The 21,816-nt window shown below is 31.3% G+C and overlaps 1 protein-coding gene across 1 annotated transcript in view; it reads right to left on the bottom strand.

The window, feature by feature from the left end:
• LOC129235267 (DNA excision repair protein ERCC-6-like) overlaps nt 1-21,816 on the bottom strand; it is a 206,350-nt gene that overhangs the window by 78,225 nt on the left and 106,309 nt on the right. The window contains exons 10-13 of the mRNA XM_054868983.1: nt 20,561-20,686; nt 18,179-18,271; nt 16,993-17,162; nt 16,810-16,909 (exon numbers count right to left, since the gene is read on the bottom strand). Of these exons, the coding sequence (XP_054724958.1) occupies nt 16,810-16,909; nt 16,993-17,162; nt 18,179-18,271; nt 20,561-20,686 (489 nt within the window). The remainder of the gene's footprint in view (nt 1-16,809; nt 16,910-16,992; nt 17,163-18,178; nt 18,272-20,560; nt 20,687-21,816) is intronic.

Here is a 21,816-nt window from a genome sequence, read left to right as displayed (position 1 = left end):
TTTTAGAATCATAGCAACCTGATAGCTTACAGATGGAAAGAATGGCAAAACAACCAAATTCTTTCTGATGAAGGTTCGGTTAAGAACATTAGTTTGGGATTTATTTGAAAGTTTTTTATAAATGGAATCAATCAAAGTTGGCGGATAGTCTCTATCAATTGCCACAGCTTTAAGATAATTAAGTTCCACTTTAAGAAGTTCCGACGAAGAACAAATATTAATTGCGCGATAAACAAAAGAATTAAAAGCAGAATATTTTTGATTTGGAGGATGAGACGATAGTCTATGAGGAGGTAAAGAGACAGCAAAAGATTTGCGATAAACAGTAGTTTCAAAACCAATTTCTGTACGAGAAACAAGTACATCAAGAAATGAAATGCAATTATTCCGTTCTTTCTCACAAGAAAACTGAATATGAGGATCAATGGAGTTTAAAATAGATAAAACCTCATCACTCTCAAACTGATTCTGGTTCATTAGAACAAAACAATCATCAACATACCAAACATAAAATTGGAACTGCAGTTTTTGGAACAGCTTAACCTCAAAATAATGCATGTAAATATCACTAAGAATGGGGCTAAGTGGGTTACCCATAGCCAGACCATCTAACATAATATAAAAATTCCCATTAAAAACAAAAGAACATTGTTTAAGACAAGTACGGGTAAGGAAAATTAAATCCTCAATTTCCGTATTGGTGAAATGAAATTCAGAAAGTCTTCTACGAAGGCATAACAATGAACCCTCGACGGGAACGTTCGTAAATAAAGAGTTAACATCAAAAGAAGCCATAAAAGAATTATTTGGAACGAAACTATGAATTTTTTTAACAAACTCAACAGAATTTTTAATGGTAAATAAATTGTGACTCCTAAGGGGAGAAAACACAGAGACTAAATATTTTGCAAGTTTGTACGAAGCCGTACCAATATTGGAAACAATCGGCCTGAAAGGAATACCAGCTTTATGCACCTTAGGTAAAGCATAAAATCTAGCACAATTAGCAATAGATGGAACAACAGAGCGTTTAACATTTGAAGGAATAGACTGAACAAACTTAACAGCAGATGCAATAGTTTTTAACTCTTTATCACTAGGATCTTTAGAAATTTCAGCATATGGCCCAGAAGAAATCAAATCATTAGTTTTATCAACATAAGAAATATTCTGCTTTTAATTCTTTTGTTTATCGCGCAATTAATATTTGTTCTTCGTCGGAACTTCTTAAAGTGGAACTTAATTATCTTAAAGCTGTGGCAATTGATAGAGACTATCCGCCAACTTTGATTGATTCCATTTATAAAAAACTTTCAAATAAATCCCAAACTAATGTTCTTAACCGAACCTTCATCAGAAAGAATTTGGTTGTTTTGCCATTCTTTCCATCTGTAAGCTATCAGGTTGCTTGATTCTAAAACGTTTCCAATTCCAGGTGGTGTTCTCTCCTATTAATAAACTTTCATTCTCTTCTCTTAAAGATCCTATTCACCCTCTTAATTGTTGTGGAATTTATAGAATTAATTGTAGTTGTAAACTTGCCTATATTGGACAGACTCGGCGTGCTTTAAAAATTCGCTTGAAAGAGCATCAAAATTATGTGAAAAAACAACAATTAAATAAGTCTAGTATTGCTCAACATTGTTGGGATTCGAATCACTCTTTTGATTTTAACTCTTTTCAGATTATCCAAAAATGCCCCAATTCATATGATCTTGACTTTTGGGAATCCTTTCATATTTTGAGGAACAGTTCTAACTTAGTTAACGATCTTAGTGCAGTTCCATATTTTTCTAACATTTGGCTCCCATATCTTTAATACTGTCCTTTCCCCATTCCCCCCCCCCCTCTTTTTTTTTTTTTCCCACTCATTTTTATCTATCTTCCTTTGTTTATTTTTGCCTTTTTGTCTTGATTGACACCCCCCCCCCCCCCCCCCCAATTTTCTTCTATTTATCTTTATTTTTCCTTTTTTCGAATATTTGTTGTTTCTGTTTATCTTATTTCATGGTTTTCCATTCTGCTTTTCCTTTCTTGCGGTTCACGGTTACTGATAATTTCTTTTCTTTTTGTTTAAGCTTCGGCTTAATCCTTGTCCAATTGAATTCTTTCTTTCTGGGTTCATACCTAAGCGAAAGCTCCTGACCTTTGCTTGCATTCCTATTGGTTCCTGAAAGGTTTATAACTTTGTCATTGGTGTTTGGCTAATCCGCTGTTTTTATCTTTTAAGCTGCATGCTTATCTGCTCTTGGCTTTTGTCGGATGTCTTTTCATCCATAAGCTCATTATTTTTGCATTGAAAAAGGCGTTCCCTGTAACGCCGAAACACGTGTCTGCTGTAATTTACAAATTTGTGCTTCTACTTACGTTGTTTGGTCTGACTTTACTATTCAGCACAAAGGTATTTATTTATCTAACTTAGCAATATATCGCCAATCTTTTGGTCGCCAAGTTTTGTCACTAACTTGGCGACAAATATGGTGAATTTTTAATTTTTTTTAAAAATCTGGTTTCAATTTGGCCACTGTTGGTGATATTTAGAGAGTTAACGATTGAATCACATTAAAATTTTCCATAATGGGGAACAACATTAAATTGGTGTAAAAAGAAGTCAAGTGATGCACACAACAGCTCATTTTTACAAGGGTTCTTAAAAGAAAATGCCTTCATTCACTTCATTAAAAATTGGAGAAAACCAAACCCTACGTCCCCACTGCTAGGACGCAAGAATTTTGAAACTGCCGAAATGCATATTTAACACTATTGAAAATATCTTTTTTATATTTTTGCACTTATTGCAGGAATAAAACGAGCTGATGTGTGTATCACATGACTTCTTTTTACTAAAATTTAATGTCTTTTTCCCCATTATTGGCATTTTTATTGTGATTCAATAGTTTATTCTCTAAATATCACCAACAGTGGCCAAAATGAAACCAGATTTTAAAATGTAAAAGAAATCGTCAAATTTGTTGCCAAGTTCACAACAAAACTTGGTGCCCAAAAGACTGGCGATATATCGCCAAGTGTCCACAAAATTATGACACCACTTGAATTTACATAAAAAGTAACAATGATTTTCCCCCAAAAAGGGGCAAAAGACTCCTTTAGAAACATCCGAATGCAACCAAAAGGGGAGGTGTACAACTAGACCCCACTAGGAGTCAACATACTAAATTTCAACTTTCTAGGACATACTGTTCTTGAGTTATGCGACATACATCTGCACATACGTACATACAGAAGTCACGAGTCACACGAAAAATTCCTTGTAATTAACTGGGGAATAGTAAAAATGGATATTTCAGATGTCTAAACATTCTTAGGAATACAGTCGAGTCTTGAAAGTTCAAGATTTCACTTAATCGGAGGTGTTTCATTTAAATTTTAAATTTAATTTTTTAGTCAATAAAAATATTTTTATTAAAATCTGAAAATAGAAATTTTTGGTTCTGTAAATTTAACTACCAGCAGTAAATAATGAAAAGACATTGAGACATTTATTTCAACAACTCCCAAAGAGGCACGAAATATTCATTGACTATAAGATATATATTCAAAGATGCCTTGGAGATAAATTGATAAGCAAAATTGAAATTGATTTTCGACCAAGAACGTGTTAACATCCCTTCTGGAGTATCTGATTGAAATAAAAAAAGGAGGTGCAAAACTTGACGCCACATGAGTTTCAGACTTTCAGAAACGAAATTAAGGTCTCTCACAACTAACCATTTTTGTGTTATGCAAGATACATACATACGCAGACTGATAGATACAAAAAAAACTCGTCGAAATGGCATCCGGCGCAGTCAAAATGCATATTTTGGTGGCTTAAAACAGTGTTCACACAGGGTGGCGCCAGGAACTGTGAAAAAAAGTTCCGACTTTTCCCTGATTAAGTTCACCAAATTTCCCTGATTTACGTTACCAATGATAATGGTTTTCTTTCTTTGCTCTACTTGAAATCAATTGTATGTTTGTATAAAATGCAGTATTTCAAACATTTTAAGTTGTGTAAAGTTGTTGAACTAAAGATATACTTTTAAAAAATGCTACTTTTTTAATAAAATGGTTTTAAAAAAAAAGAATTTTTTTTTTTGGGGGGGGGGGGGGCACCTACAAAACAATACATTAAATTTTTATACATGGAAAGATTATAGAAAATTTATTAAAAAAAAATACTTTACTTCCAGAAACTACTTAGCATAAGAATTTCAAGAAACTTGTAAAATTACTCTTAAAAACATATGTGTATTTATGATAGAACTAAAAAGTAATTAAAATTTTTTTGAACTAAGTTTTCAAACAGTATAATTATTGTTGCAAGAATAACAAGTAATAGTGAAAGAATAGAAGTAATGTAGTTATTCTTATATAACTAATTGACATATTTATGCAAAACAGATGAAACCATTTGACATCCATTCATAGGGAGCTTTTCTCTAATCAAGAACATAGGTTTTAATGAATGAATATAGCATTTTAACAATAAAAAAATAAAGATAAGTACACAAGTTAACTCTATTTCAAATGATTTCAGTATGTAACGAAAAAAAAAACTTAGATTGCTTTTGTAACAAACAACTTTGAAATGCAAGGAAAAAAAAAAGGAAAAAAAAGCAATTAGTTAATTTCAAAATATATAAAAGAAGATACAACTTGGTTATAAAATTAAAGAATAACTTAAGTCTGAAGAAAAGAAAACCTTTATAATCTGCGGTGACAACAAAATGTATAACAGCAAAATACAAAGGTTTTTTTTTATTGAAAGTTCAATTTTAGCAATTAAATTAAAAACGAGAAGAAGTAATAACTTTTAAGCTTTTATAGTATTAACTCAAAAACCAAAGATTTCTTCTTGAAATCGTGATTACAGTACGCTAATTACTTTGAGACAATGGAATAAAGGCAAAGGAGCTAAGGCATTAATAAAGGCTTCCTCTTTGCCTGTATGGTTGTTTATTTTACTTATCATTGAAAGCGTAAAAGGAAATTTCAAGCTAGGTAAAATAAATAACCTAACAGACACAGAAGCAATCTTAGGAAGTTCATCCTGTGGTTAATAAGTAAGATTCAATACTTTGATGTCGAGGAAAAAAGATGCACAAATATGCGAATATGCGGCAGTGTATAATCGCACCTTATTAATTTTTTTTTGAACAGATAATTGGTGGAAAATGCGTAGGGAATTACAGTACTTAATTTTGTAAAGCAAAAAAAAATTTTTCTTCATTAAAATTAATTTTCCCCGATTTTTTGTTATTTTTTCAAAATTCCCTGATATTTCCCTGATTAATAAAGTTTCCTGACTTTTCCCTAATTTCCCTGTCACATAAATACGCACCGATTTTGTGAAAAACGAAAGTCATAATTCATTTAGATGCAATTAAGCTTAAGTTTATGTTGAAATTTGAGTAATAAATTTTTTGTGAAAAAAAAATTATTTTTCTTTGCACAAAGTGCAAGGTTGATATTTTAATTAGAAAAAAAGTTATTTAATATTTTATGTGATTTTTAGCTCTTTTTAGTACTTTTAACCTCACAGACCCCGAACCAATCGCGCCAGACAAATATTTTTGGTACTATAGTGTCGGAAATTTAATTTTAAATATGATGAACAAAATTTTGAAAATAGAGCAATTTTTGTATTTTTTATGAATTTTTGAAAAAAACTTTAATTTGCATGTTTTTCTTGGTTTTATTTTTTTCTAATATCATCCTGCGAGAAGTATCAAAGCCTCATTTCTGAAATTTAAGTTGGTAAAAGTAAAAACATTTCGCCCTCTTCAGAAGAAAAAAGTTCTTAAAAATACGCAATAGTTTTTTTTTTTACAATTTTTTTAATGCTGAACACATCATGTCCTTTCACGCATCAGTCGAAAAAAGCGTTCTTCAATCTTTTATGCCTGTGACGTCACTACTTGGGTTTCGATTCGATATTTACGATGGAATCTTAATCGCAAGCAATGTTAATCTTTTTTTTTTTTTACTATATAGCTTACTTCTACATTTTCTGACGTGATGACCACGTGTTTTTTCGGCAGCACTTGCTTTTTTTCTTTCCTTTTTTTTGGTTTTATTTAGGGATTGCATTTCTTTTTCCATCCCCCCCCCCCCCCAAGCTGGACCTTTCACTGTATCTATATTACGTTACATTTCATAGTTGTGCGCATTAATTCAATAAAAACAGCGAGATTTTTTTTATCTTTGTCAAACGCTACTTTTTGCACACAACGGAGAATTTGAGCTTTTTTTTTTTTTTTGCTCTACTTAAATAAAAAAAAAAGCGGTTTTTTTTGAGTGTTCTTTGTTTTTATTAGGAAATGGGTGAGGAGGTCAAAATAAATAGAGATGGATAAGAAAATGTAGAGATAGATTGTAAAGGTAGATAGCCGCCGAAGGCGGCAATCTTGGCGTAAAAATGTGAATGGCACAAAAAAAAGATAGAGATGGATTGATTAATACTGCTGCCAAATTTATTTAAACAACCGCTGAAGGCGGCAAACTTAAAGTAAAAAGGTAAATGACAAGTTAGCCAAACAGCCACCGTAGGTGGCTGCTTGCACATTGGATGCCGATGCCCCCCCTCCCTCCACCACATACACCATGACTATGAAAAAACAATGCTTTCACATAAAAGTAGAAGTGCATTTTGTTATTTTTCGACCAAATTTGCATGAAGAGTACGTCGTTTGCGTCTCCCCTCCCCCTCCTTTAAAAATATTCCAAACGACGAAACTGGAGACAGATCTAGAAAGTATTTTATTCAAATTATTAATAATATAGATAGATATAGATTGATTGACACCGCCACGAAATTTATTTAAGCAACGCCGAAGGCGGCACCTCTGGCGTAAAAAGGCGAATGGCGTAAAAAGGCGGACCAGCTGGTCGCCGCAGGCGGCTAGTATGAAATAAAAAATATATTAATATTTATTTTCGATTAAAGCTTGTAATACATTTTGAAGAAGCAACTTTGCAATTTTAGTAATTATCTCTGCAACTTAGCTGGGAACTTAGCATAAATGGAATTTTACATTTTTCAATATGTGAGGGGAAATCAATGTAAACCTGTAAAATGGATTTTTTTTTTTTTTTGGCTTTTTTTAAAAAAACCAATTGGTTTAAACCATGATTTAAACCATGGTTTAAACCAACGTGGTTTACCAAACAACGCTGATTTACATGTTTTTTGCATTGGCTAGGACTTTTTTAGAAAGTCTTTGTTTTAAATCTTTTTGTAAAATTCCTCACAAGCTAATCCGGTAGTAATTTTACAGGTCATAAATTACAAATCTGTACTTCAAAGCTAAACTAACGTGAGTCACATACGCTACTTTACAGGAGAGAAAAAAATATGTCTAGTGAGTGCAATTTTTGAAAATATCTAAAATATCCGATATTTTAATATATATCCGACATTTTCCATCAACACAAACTAGTAAAGTCAGACAAAACATAAATGCATCCTCAAATCACTCTTTAATTATTATTATAATATGTAGACTTAAAATTAAGGTTTCTTTAATTATTCATATCTAATATTTCATTTTACATTTTAGTCAATTTTAAATAGAGTTAATATAGCATTAGCTGTTCTACTCATTTGTTTTCTGTTAGCTACTTTTACACAGTTATATGATTCAGAAAAAAAAAAAAATATGCAACTGTCAGGAGCATAGTCATAAGACATTTTCTTTTTTTCCAACCAATGTTTAATATTTAATTAGGTACTTTTAATATGCATTAAAATTGTTACATTACTAATAATTTTATGAATAAAAAATAAAAAGAATATATTTCTTTTATTATATTAATGTGTATTAATACATCATAAAACTATAGTACATAACTTTTTGGTTGTTTTTAATAATAAATGAACGATATTACTATGATTAATATAATTTTTATATTGAAAATACCGTAGTTGGAAAAATAAATATCGAAAATATCAAAATATCGTGATATTTTCAGAATAAATATCTGATATATATCGGAGAATCCTAGCAGTAAAAAACAGAAAATTCATATTTTTGGATTTACGTCAGTCTGGCTACGAGGTACAGAAATGACAAATTTATTATTTTAAATAATCCTTCACGGTTAATTATTTTTATTTTTTTGGTCATCTGTAATGAAACTTGTGTTTTACTGAGACGTGAAGTAAACTGGCCTTGACACTGGGTTTTTGAATGAAAATCGGGACTGTCTAGGATCCCGTTTGAAAATCGGAAAACAAATACTATATCCAACATTCACTGAGTTATGGCGTATTTAACAAAGCTATTATTAAAGAAACACTGTCTAATTTTACTAGTTCCTTTAGTATATTGATATTAGGAAGTGAAAAAGAATGAAGTAAAATACGATTCTGGACAAAGAAATATACTATCCTTCTACAAAAGTCTTTTAGAAGTACAATGCCAGAATGGGCATGCATTTGGTAGGTTTTTTCATTAACCGTAAATAAAATGTGTCCTTGAAGCTATCGAAGGCAAAAGCTCTTCTTTGTAAAACTAAAAATAGTGTATCTTCCAGATCAATGCCATGAATGAAGTACAATACGTTTTTGGAATAGAATTTCTGCTTGAATTTCTTCTGTTGGTTACATGGTTTTCTTTTCTTCAACATATTGTCATTATTATTATTTATTAATCTTTTTATTTTTTGATCGTTTAAAATTTTGCTGAAAGAATTGGCCTCAGAGATTTTTTTTTTTGATTTTACTACGAGCAAAACCGTGGCTTAAAAATTAAAACAACAAAAAAAAGTATTTAACTGAAGCTTTAAAAAAAAAAAGAGTCAAATCAGATAATTACCAAGGCGGTCATTTTATCGCGCTTGTTGGGAAAGAAGCAAAATATAGAAGTCAAAAAAAAAAAACTGAAAAATATGATAACTTTTCTATTTCGATTTTCTCCGATTACCTTTCAATTTTCATTAGACTGATTAAAAGCGCTATTCATTTAAACGCGCAATATAATGAAAGTTCCATTAACTTTTCAGAAAAATCTGCCAGATCAGTAACCAAAAAAAAAAAAAAACCCACTTGTTACAAGAAAAATTCCATTGAAATGTAAAATATTCCCTCAAATCAACTATTTATCGCTTTTTTCGCTAAGAGACCCATTTACCGGAATGCAATTTCATTCATAACTAGGTATCTAAGCGTTCAAAATTGAGTAAAATGGCTCATCTTTGAAAAATCCAAATTCTTTTTTTTTTCTTTTTGAAAACTATTCATTTTCATATACTTTTCCATTTTTAATAGCAATAAAAAAAAATTATTATTGTTCTTTGCTAACAACTGATTTTTTTTTGTATAAAAGTTAACACAATAGCTGCCTGGTGTTGTGCAAAATTTTTGCTCTTACTATATATTGTTTATTTAGTTTTTTGTTTTTACTTATCAGAATTGAAATTGTATGCTAAGAGATATTTGTTTGTTTTTCTTTGTGATTAAAATAATTTTAAGCTGAAGTATTAGACAGAATGGGTGAATTTAAAATGTTTCTGATATTAAAAATTGAAATTTGCGACCAAAACTAAGGCCAATCAGTTAGAGTATAAATGAATTCGAAAAAATTTCCTTTTTTTTTATATTTTTTATAATGTGTTTCGAGTACAACATCTGCCTAAATGTGCGTAAAACGTGACGTAAGCGCACATAAAAGTTGAAAATAGATCTTTTACATGTACTTTCGCTCTTTGGTTTTCTTTACAGCATTGTGATTTTATAACACTTAAAGTTCCTAAATTATATGTTAGTAGCGAACAAAGTCGTAGCTATAAATTTATTTCCAAAAGGATACTTAGTTTGTTTTCGTTCAATTTGAAATCTCACGGCTTTTATTTATTAATTTATTTGAAATGTAATTGTCGTCGATTCAATTATGTTGCATCCATTTATAGCACAATTACTAATTAAATGTAAATTTTAAGCTTAGAAGAAAGAGAAGTGGATATTTCATTCTTGGAATACAGTTTTGCTTTTAGCAGATGCTTACAATAAATAGCAAGAAGGTTTGCTTAGAAATCTTTGCGTTGATAAGAAGGATGCACTGAACCTTGAAACCCCAACCTGATGAATGAGCATTGTTTGCGTTTGTGAATACAGAAGGTGGGCCCCTGCGCTCCGGGGTGCCGCTCTCAGGAGAGGGGAAAGGTGTTAGCATAACCATATATTTTAGGTTCTTGGAGCAATTTCGTAAAAAGATAGAATGTATTTTAATTGTTTAAAACTCGCCAGTAAATTCAAACCTGTCCGAGAAATTGATTCCCAGTGTAAAAAGATATAATTACCCGGCGTGCGAAAAACCCTGAGCATGAGAAATCCCAAAGTGACTAAACACCCAACACGTCAATCACGTGTTTCGCCCATCGGCGGACGTGACGTCAAGGACTCAAGAGTTGAGGATCTTTCTGCTGGTAGCAGTCAAAAATGTAAATTTAAGAAATAACAACAGTTAAAGGATTAACTGTGAGTTGCTTTCAGATGCAACAGATGTAAATTTTGACGACGTCATGTCATTGCTAGGGGGTAACTGCAGGGTTGGCAAAAACCCAGGTTTTTTTAAAAAAGCCCATGGACCCAGGGTTTTTTGGGTTTTTTAAATAAAACCCAACTAAAGCTGGGTTTTTTAAAAGAAATGTGGGTTTTTTTTGTCTTTTATTTTAGGGAAAATGGGGTGTTTGTAGCATATTGTAGTGTAAGTATATGGACAAAGCAGAAAAATTGTCTTGGGGTAAAAATACTGGAAAATTCAGCCTTTTCTGAAGAAAAGTAAAAAAGACAACGAAACCCAAGAATAGTGAAGTTTAAGATTTTTTAGTTTCCATGATTACCAACAGTTAGGGCAAAGTTACTTCTTGAGTGATAAAATCTATTGTTCGTTTTTAATTACTACATTTTTTTTTTTTTTTGCATTTTACTTTATTGTATTTCATTTTGTTATGCAAAACTACTGTAGAACGTCAAAGTAGTTTAAATCCCTTTTTACTGAATTCAGCTTAATCAAGACATTTCTTTGAACTTTATGTTGACTGTTTCTATTTCTGTGTACAGAGTGAGAAATATTAAACTTTTTGTAAGATAATGAAAGTATTGTACATCCTATTCTGTTTTCTGTTCGAATTGACATGTTGGTTTGCAGAAAATAATTCACATGAAAGACTTATAGCTAGCGTAGTTTCTTCTGTACAATCTACAAATATCGAGAAAATTTGATGTGACAGGACTTAGTCCAGAAAATTTGAGTTATTTATTGACCAGTTAAAGAAAAAGTTAAATATATTTATTTAAAACCTTTGAAGTATTTTTTTAACGCCGTTAAGAGTTAAGAAATACTATTTAAGTTCAAAATTCCTTTTTTATGTCCATTGTCTGTGGTGAAGAACAAATAAAAAAAAAGTTTAAATTGTGAAAGTATTTAAATTAATTATTGTTTTAAAAAACTTCTCAGAAAATTAAAAAAAACCCAAAAGTGGGTTAAATAATGGGTTTTTTTAAATGGGTTTTTTCAAAAAAAAAACCATTGGGTCCAACCCAATTGGGTCCAATCTGGCCAACCCTGGGTAACTGAGAAGGTTTAAATAGAAAGTCAATCAATCAATCGATCTCTTATGATTTGCTTCCGTTCTGCAGACGGTGTGTTTTGATTTGAGCATGTGTGCTCGAACAGATCGATTTATCCACGCAGAAGACGTGGAGGTTTTCAGATATGTAGTAACAAGATTCAATAGCCTGCTAACAGTGCAGGATGTTCTAAAACAGTGCCCTACAAGTAACGAAGGAGGTTTTTTTTAAGGAATATAAATTTGAAGAGTTGATGTCTTTTAAGTATTAGGCCTAACAGGGCCGGAAGGTTCGTCTGGCATATATTAGATTTCAGTGCCGGTCGGAGTGGATGAATCCACTAGATGGTGAGGTAGCCTCTGCTAGAGGAAGGTTCCTGTTTTGCTTGAAACTGGACAAATAATTTCCTGTGCTGCCTCTTCAGTGGCATGGGTGTGCCTAGGATTGATTGACCATGGATTCTGGTCTGTTGTCCACGAGTGGACGTTTTCAACTTGTCTGAACATCCGACAGATGGATGTTGCCTTCGTTGTTTTGTGTGCCAAGTTTAAAGTATGGACTCCCAGTGGTATGATAATTTAAAATAGTTTTTCTGGACAGCTACTATCGTTGTGGCATGGCGTAGGGTAAATGTTTAAAAATATTAGGAACGTTTTAGAACTGTTGATAATTTTCCAGTAATTGAATCTTGTGATTTTTCTCTGTGATATTTGTAAGTTGGGGGGTTTTTATTATATTTGTATTGTTAATAGGGGATATGCTTTTTATAAATGTTTGATTGTTTTTGCCTATTTACATTTTACACATGTTTTTGAATAAAATGTTATTTAAATTGAAATTCAGTTTCCATTGCTTCATTTCTCCCGAACTTACCATTCCACATCCGTTGGTATACCTTTAAAAGGCCAACAAGTGGTAGCAGAGCGTGGTTTGGTCTGTTTGGGAGATTTGATGAAGTTTTCAAATGAAATTGTGTAAAGTTTTAGGAAATAGGAAAATTATGCTACTTGGTCAATTGAAATTTAATTGCTTTTAATGGAAGATTAAATTGTTACCGTTAAAGTTGTGGCTCCTAGTATGAAACTTGGAGTAAATTTAAAACACATTGATCCCCCAAAAGTTTTTGACCATGGTAGCTGCATTTAAGTAAAAATCATGTGTTTTCTTGAATATGAATTGATTCGCCGTCGGATAAATGGGAATTTTAAATAATTGTATGAAAATCTGTTTTAGTAATTTAGAATTTAAATTAATTAGATTTTGGCCGAGTGATTTTAATAGCATATTATTGGGCTATTTTTCGGCAATGTAAAAATAAAATAAGTGTCTCAAAAACTGAAATGTTCCCATGGGGGAAATGTTTTGAAGACAGGTGGAAGACATAGATATAAATAGAATGCTGGCATGAAGCCTGTTTCTCAATGAATATAAAAGGTGTGGCTATTTTGCCCTTGAGGTCTTCCTATTAGAAACTAAAAGATGTTTTTGGAAAATAAAGTCTAATTAATGAATTGAAACTAAAATTTGTTTCTGGAGTCTAAATTAAGAATTATAGTGTTTCCAAGAGTATAAGTCAGGGAAACTTTAATTTGAAACGAAGTGTTTTTGAGGGTCCGGATTTAGGTTTGTTTCTGTGTGAGACTTAAATTGTTTCAGAACCCTAAATCATGAAAAGTTGAAAAAATTGTGTTTCATGAATTTTAAAAACAATATAAGAATTTTTTCCAATTGATGCTTTGCCGTGTGTTTTAATAGCATATAAGGTTCAGCTATTGTTTCGGCTAGTACTATAAGTATAAGAATTTAATCAATTGGATGAGGGGCCGTGGATTTTATTAGCATATAAGAGTTTTAGCTATTTTTCCCCGTCGTAAAACATTTGTATTAGAAATTTGAAGTTTATGCCGTATTTTTAAATAGCATATAAGTGTTTCGCTATTTTTGTGGCTGACTTGCAGTTTTTGGTCTTCCCAAATAAAATTTGAATTTTTTGAAATCTAATCATTAAATTAGAAACTAAGAATTTTTAAATTAATTAGATTTTTGCCATGTATTATAATAGCATATTATTTTTAGCTATTTTTGGCTGTAAATATAAGATTGTTTCTCAAAACATGTAAAGCTCCCATAGGAGAATGTTTTGGAGACGGGGGGAATGACTTTGGAATTATTTCCTGGCAGGAAGCCTTTGTATAAGAATTTTAAGTTTTTGGGCTGTCTTGCAATATTAGGTCTTCCTCAAATTGAAACTGTGTTGTTTCAGAAATCTAATTAATGAAAAGGAACTGAAAATGTTCCTGTAAATATGATAAATAAAATTTTCTCTAAATTTAAGAATTAGGAATAAAATTTAAAGTATGAAAAATTTTGAAACTGTGTTTCATGAGTAAACTAAAATTGTTTCGGAAACCAGTATAATAGAAATAAGAGAAACTAAAAAAAAAAATCATTTCGTAAAGTTTAAATTTGGAAACTATGTTTTTGAAAATTCTAAAGTTAGAGAAATGCAAAACTAAAAGAGTTTGTTTTTGGAAAATTTAAAGGTTGGAAACTAGAAGTATTTCTTGGAAAACATAAACGGACAATGTTTGAAACTAAAAAGGGTTTCTGATAGTATAAAATGTTATTTGGTTTTCATGAAGATCTAAGATGGGGGGAATACTGAAATGAAATTGAGAGGGTAACCGGATTGGTATTTTAACTGGCCTCTGTTTGTAAAAATATAAAAGTAAAATTTTTTGAATGTGTGTTCTGTGAACCCCATGTGTGAAAACAAGTATTTTAAAAATGTAGAAACTCGTTCAATGTTTTCATGAAATTTTTCAAATGTGTTTATACAAATAGTTTGAATTGTGTTTAAATGCGCTTTTATGAATTGTCTCCAAGAGGGGGGAACTTGTTAGCATAACCATATATTTTAGGTTCTTGGAGCAATTTCGTAAAAAGATAGAATGTATTTTAATTGTTTAAAACTCGCCAGTAAATTCAAAACTGTCCGAGAAATTGATTCCCAGTGTCAAAAGATATAATTACCCGGCGTGCGTAAAACCCTGAGCATGAGAAATCCCCAAGTGACTAAACACCCAACACGTCAATCACGTGTTTCACCTATCGGCGGACGTGACGTCAGGCCTCAAGAGTTGAGGATCTTTCAGCTGGTAGCAGTCAAAAATGTAAATTTAAGAAATAACAACAGGATTAACTGTGAGTTGCTTTCAGATGCAACAGATGTAAATTTTGACGACGTCATGTCATTGCTAGGGGGTAACTGAGAAGGTTAAAATAGAAAGTCAATCAATAATCAATCGATCTCTTATGATTTTCTTCTGTTCTGCAGACGGTGTGTTTTGATTTGAGCATGTGTGCTCGAATAGATTGATTTATCCACGCAGACGACGTGGAGGTTTTCAGATATGTAGTAACAAGATTCAATAGCCTGCTAACAGTGCAGGATGTTCTAAAACAGTGCCCTACAAGTAACGAAGGAGGTTTTTTTAAGGAATATAAATTTGAAGAGTTGATGTCTTTTAAGTATTAGGCCTAACAGGGCCGGAAGGTTCGTCTGGCATATATTAGATTTCAGTGCCGGTCGGAGTGGATGAATCCACTAGATGGTGAGGAAGCCTCTGCTAGTGGAAGGTTCCTGTTTTGCTTGAAACTGGACAAATAATTTCCTGTGCTGCCTCTTCAGTGGCATGGGTGTGCCTAGGATTGATTGACCATGGATTCTGGTCTGTTGTCCACGAGTGGACATTTTCAACTTGTCTGAACATCCGACAGATGGATGTTGCCTTCGTTGTTTTGTGTGCCAAGTTTAAAGTATGGATCCCAGTGGTATGATTATTTAAAATAGTTTTTCAGGACAGCTACCATCGTTGTGGCATGGCGTAGGGTAAATGTTTAAAAATATTAGGAACGTTTTAGAACTGTTGATAATTTTTCAGTAATTGAATCTTGTGATTTTTCTCTGTGATATTTGTAAGTTGGGGGGTTTTTATTATATCTGTATTGTTAATAGGGGATATGCTTTTTATAAATGTTTGATTGTTTTTGCCTATTTACATTTTACACATGTTTTTGAATAAAATTTTATTTAAATTGAAATTCAGTTTCCATTGCTTCATTTCTCCCGAACTTACCATTCCACATCCGTTGGTCTACCTTTAAAAGGCCAACAAAAGGAAACGCTGGATTCTATGCCTTGGACCGTTTGACAACAAAAATTTAGTGTCAGAAAAATACGTGTAAAACGCTCTCGACGTGATCTTGCTACGGCGTGATAAGACGTGCAAAACCGCCAGTAAGTTAATATTAATATTTTTCTTCAATTTAGTTTATCTAATAAACATGCCCTAATAGTACTGAAAGCCTGAATTTACTTATTAGTGTATTCTTTGATGGCACCTTTGGTTGATTTTTTTACATTTCAAAAGTACAATTTTGATCATCTTTAACTTGATCAAAACTTCAAACCCCCTCCAATTTTATTGCATCAGTGTGTACCATTTTTAATCTAGTTTTTGGAAATATATTGGATTTTGAAGGTTTTGGGGGGCTAAAATTACTATTTAGCACTTTTTGAGCACAAGTCAATGTCCGAAATTGAACTCAATTTTGTAGTTTAAAGATTTTTTTAGCTATTTTAATTTATTTAAATTTTAAATTCAATTATAAATTTGATTTTACAATACAATACCGATCAAAACGCAAAATAAATCAACTCTCTATCTCAAAAAATAAATCTTTGACAGTGAAAAATGTATATGTATGTATGGTTGCTAGATTTGCGATTTTCGCTAAATGCCAAGTTTTAGGGGAAACTTTGAAGTGCTGCCATTCAAAAAGTAATTGATATATTAAAATAAAATTTTCCATTTATTCTTATATCCACATATAGGAAAACATCACAGTTTCATTTATATCTGATATCCTTGGGCGTCAAATCATGTTTTTGCTGGATGATTTCACTTGGAATGACCCATAATCATCATAATTAAAACTTATTAACATTTATATTTATGCATCACAAATACTGCGGCAAATAGAAATTGATTAGATTGCAATCCATTAGCTTTAGCATAGTTTTTGGACAGTTTAAGATACTTTTGGACATTTTTAGGCAGTTGCCAATGGATAAACATATTACACTTGCATTAGATAATTTTTGAAATATATAATTACAATGACAAAACATTAAACACAATATAAAGCTCTAGAATAAAACAAAGCCTTACCGATTTTACAGCATCGGAATGGAGAAAACTTTGGTAAATTTCAATTTGTGGGTCTGACATATAAAGCCAAACAATGAAGTCATTTTTTCTTACATCCAATCTGGAGTAAAAAGGGAACAAAAATAATTTACTGTTTAAGAAAAATTTAGAAAGAATAAATTCATCATTAGAAAATGTACTTACTTCAAGTTTTCTAGTTGCTCATTTAATTCATTCACAGGGTTGCTATCTGATGCTCCCCATACTTCAGCTTTAGTTCTGCGTAAAAAATAAGGTTTGATTAGCTGCTTCAGATTTTCAGCCATTTCAGTTCCCATTCTCTTTTCTCCTGCAGAAGCATCCTTTTCCCTGGACTGTCAAAAAAAAAAAAAAAAACATGTAATGTGAACAGAATGCCATTAAACTTTCACAATTTGAGGCAGGAGGGGGCGGACATTAAATTATGGCTTTGATTACGTTATGGTGATAATTTGTGATTGACTGAAGAAACTGTAACATGGTTTTAGTATTGCATGGACTTTACGGTTGACCTTTCAATCTTTCACAAAAATCTAGGGGTTATTGGGGGCTAATTCAAAATTTTAAGGCAGTATCTAACACATGATTATGAGAAAAATCTCAGAGATTTTATGCATGCAACAACTCACTGGTGTAGCCAGAAATACCTTCTGGAGGGTGTTTCGTGATCATAAATACCTTCAAAAGGAGGTTTTTTGATGAAAAATACTTTCTGAAGAGGATTATTTTATCAAAAGTACTATCTGAACGGGTTTTTTGATCAATACGGGCCTTTCATATGCATAAACTACTGTATTAGAATTTGCATTAATGTTAAAACCAATGGGGGTGTTTTCACCCCCAAAACCCCCCTTTGCTGCACCGAACTAAGATTTACAAGGAAACCTGTGCCCAATAGATATGGTTGAATAAGACTAGATGAAAACATCATATTCTAATTCTTTCAAAGCTTTAATTATTTAAGAATAGAATAGGCATTAACTATACAGACAATGGGAAACACAGCCTAAGATTATGATTTTAAAAGAAGATATTTTTAAAAAGTATCTAGCACTTAAAAAAAATGCACTAACTCTTTTGCATCTTTCAGAGCCTAAAATGTCTCATTAATCTTGCAAAATTTACAAAGTTGTTTCATTATACAGCATCCTTCAAAATCATACTTGTTGTGAAGTGAATTCAATATAGATTTCTGAACAGCATTTCAAAATAAATTTATATCCCTTCTGATCTTCCAACTTTTTGTATTTGGTTAATTCATACATTATTTTAAAACTATACCTTTTTCAAATATAAGCTAGACAATAGATAGTGTTTTATTGGAGTATTTTTTTTTTCTTAAAATACTTACTCTTGTTATGATATTTTCATATTGCATTTTGAAAGTCTTAAGTGAACCTAAAAGTGTGCTTTGGTGTGCAAAGTCATATAAAGCCCATAACTCCTAAAAAGACACAAATTTGGAATAAAGACATATATATCTAATGCAAAATACTGCATGAAACAAAAAACAGAACTATAATAAATAAAACTGCAAAATAAATAAAATAAGTAGTATACATATGCTCAACCAAGATGGGGGGATTTTTAAGCTATTATTTAAAAAAATAAAAAAAGCTTTAGTTATAATGAAACAAGTGGATTTTAACTTACACAAGTTGGTAATCCTTCACTTGTGTAGGTTAATGCTCATGCATAAAAGCATAAAGTTAATTGCATACATAAGCTTGCATTTAACCTAATACTTATTCCATCAAGCTAAAACATGAACTAAACCGAGAAGTTTTTCTGAACAATTGAGAGTATATTATCAGTTTTAAAAATAAAACAAAAGAAAACTGATGAGAGCAGGGAAAGCGTTTCCAAAATATTTAATAAATAAGAATTTTGTAAAAAAAAGTCAATTCAAAACAAACAAGGATGAACAGTTTTCTTTGGCAATTCATAGAAATTTTATATTCAGTATCAGAATTTTATATCAGAAATAAACAATGGTCCTTGAAATTAAAAAGAAGGAGGAAAATGATTGAAGGGAAAAAAATGGGAAAACACAATTTTCTTTTTTTAACGTGCTTTCGAAAAAAAATTCAAAAATCAAGTATCTTGTAAAAAAATCAAACGTTTTTATTCAAAATTAAGCACTTTAAAGGCCCCTTTTTTGACAGGTCATTGTAATAAAGAACTTTCAAAGGCCACTTTTATGTGCATATATATATGTGTGTGTGTCTGTATATATATATACATACGAGGGATGATTGATAAGTAAGGTCTCCAATAACACAAAAAAACGTTTCCAACAAGGTAAAATCAGAGGTACCAAAATGACGGAAACTTATTATTAAAAAAAAAAAAAAAAAAATACATATTGTAAAATCATTTCTCAACATAATCACCATTAACAGCTACACATTTGTTCAATTGTTCTATCCATTTCTTCATTCTGTCTATGAAAAAAAATTCTGGTTGGTTGTGTATCCATATGCGTACGGCTGCCTGAACTCTGGCACCTGTTGAAAAGCATTAACCTTTCAACTTCTCCCGCCATTTTAGGAACAACCATCACCATAAACTGCTTTTATACGCCTATGAATTTTGACTGGGGTGCAACCTTCTAGTGTCAAAATCTCTATAGCTGATTGCCGCTTTATACGAACATGTCGGAGTACTGATTATTCACAGCAACATTCAGTTACAGGCTTTTCACTAAAGTGAAACTATGCAGGAATATGCTTCACTTTATAGACTACAGAACACATGCATAATCATCTCTCTTTCCACTACTAGTGACACCTGTCACTGCGATAAACTTATTTATCAATCACCTTTTGTATATGCGTGTTTAAATAAAATCTTTTATTTATACAAACAAAAATATTTTGAACATATATAGAAAATAAAAGAATCAATTTTGTACTTTTAAAATTTAGCACTTTTAATTTCCCTAAAAATAAGCTGTATCAATGATTTAATAATATCTTAACTCTCTGATGGTTTTGAACGTCTTATTACCCACTAATGAGCATGTTTAAAAAGCATTTTACACTTATTTTTCTGATGCTAAAGGTTCATTGTTAAACGGTTCAAGGCGCAGGGTGATAGCTAGGCATTGATAAAAGGTAGGGCACTTGATTTGCATGGCAAGTTACTCAAAGAAAAAAAAAATTATGGGGAAGAATTTTACAAATCTTACTTATGACCCAGGACTGTCAGAGGGTTAAGTCAAGTTTTAAAATAAGTAAACTATAATTTTTTTATATATATATAAGTCAAATTAAAGTATATGTTAAAATGCCTCCCAATTCTTAAAATTAATGAAATATTTACAGGATGCAAAATGCCTGAAACTTCAAACAGTGCATGCAATTTCCCGTAAAGCACATGTTACCAAAGCGATAGATTTCAACTTATGCTGATTACACATTATGTCATGCTGATTACATATTATGAAGATCAAACAAATTTCTTAAAAAGTAGATGAACATAATTTCAATCTTCAAAATAAATCAAGAAATTGAGATTTTGTTTCTTTTACTTATTTATTTCCTTTTTTAAATTTAGCAAATGGGTTTTTTCTTCAAGAAATTTTTAAAGCAAAAATCATCAAAAAAAGCAGAACATTTTCATCCCTGCTGTTTGCAAGACTGCTACATAAAAATATTAACTCATTACTTAAGCCTTTATTTTTGAACAAAATGCATAAAAAATTTCAACATAAGAAAATTCAACCACATACCCTTAAATTGTTCTGGATAGGTGTGCCTGTTAAAACTAGGCGATTCCTTGAAGGAAGATCATGGACTGCTTTTGTGGTTTTCGTAGGATTTTTTATTTTATGCCCTTCATCCAGTATCACATAATCCTATTTAAAAATAGATTTTCTTTACAGAACGAAAACAAATGAATAAACACAAATAAGCAGAAATTAGTTCCAAGAGATTAATAGTACCAATTCTTTCATGCACAGATGTGTAAAAAAGAATTCAGGTACATATTCTGGGGTGATAAATCATTTTGTTAATAAAAAAGTTGCGACCAATGCCCAATTAACACATGGGCACAACACTCCGACAGAGATGTAAACTGGGGACGTTGAAAAGTAGCACAATTTACTGCTAAAAATTGCTCATTTGATTGCAAATTAGTAGTATGAAATGTTGTAGAAAGAATTAAAATGTACTGAAGCACTTATTTAGTTATACAGATTTTTTTGAAGGGTCCAATAGATTTTTCAGCAGCATGGATTAAAGATGAGTTCAGGCTCATTTTTGAGAGCAAGGGCCCGCTCGAGCCCGAGGGAAACTCGATTGTATCAAAAACCCAACCTTCCACAGTCTGACTGATTTCTTTTTTAACCTAAGGCTAATAGCTAAGAAGTAAGGCTAATAGCTAATTATTATTTAACATTGTTTGTCTTCAAATTTTGCAGATAAATGAATTAAAAAAAATTCACCTCTTGCTTTCATGGATACAGGATTTAAAGCAAAGGGAAAGCAAACATTTTATGTGGCCACTGTTTACTGTTTTTCATACTTGCAGATAGTTTTAAGTTGAGTTAACAGGAACTTTATATTTTTACCAAATTATGATGCTAAGATTTCGGAAAAAGCAGGATTTCTTTTCCTTTTAAGTAGGAAAAAATAAGAACTGAAAGTCAATACAAAACACACAAATATAAAAAAAAACATACTACTTTTCAAGAAATCTTTAAAGTATGAACAAATTGATAATGTACACATTTCATTAGTTGTGAATGATAGTTCAGTGCAGGGTTTCTGCTACAGCAATATTTTTCCAACATATTATCTAAAATTACAAAAATGAAGCAACGCTTTTTCAGTTTTCTGCTCAAATGAATTCAACTTAATCATATTCTAAATCTTAACTAACATTTTAAAATTACTATCATGTTCAATAACACTTGTCTTACTGGACATTATGTCCCTTCAATAAATGCATCACTAGGGAGAAGGCAACTTGTACTTTTAGAAA

Source organism: Uloborus diversus, chromosome 1 (genome assembly GCF_026930045.1).
Source record: "Uloborus diversus isolate 005 chromosome 1, Udiv.v.3.1, whole genome shotgun sequence".
NCBI lineage: Eukaryota > Metazoa > Arthropoda > Arachnida > Araneae > Uloboridae > Uloborus > Uloborus diversus.
The sequence above is the reverse complement of the archived record's forward strand: the minus strand, read 5'-3'. Positions and strand labels throughout refer to the sequence as shown.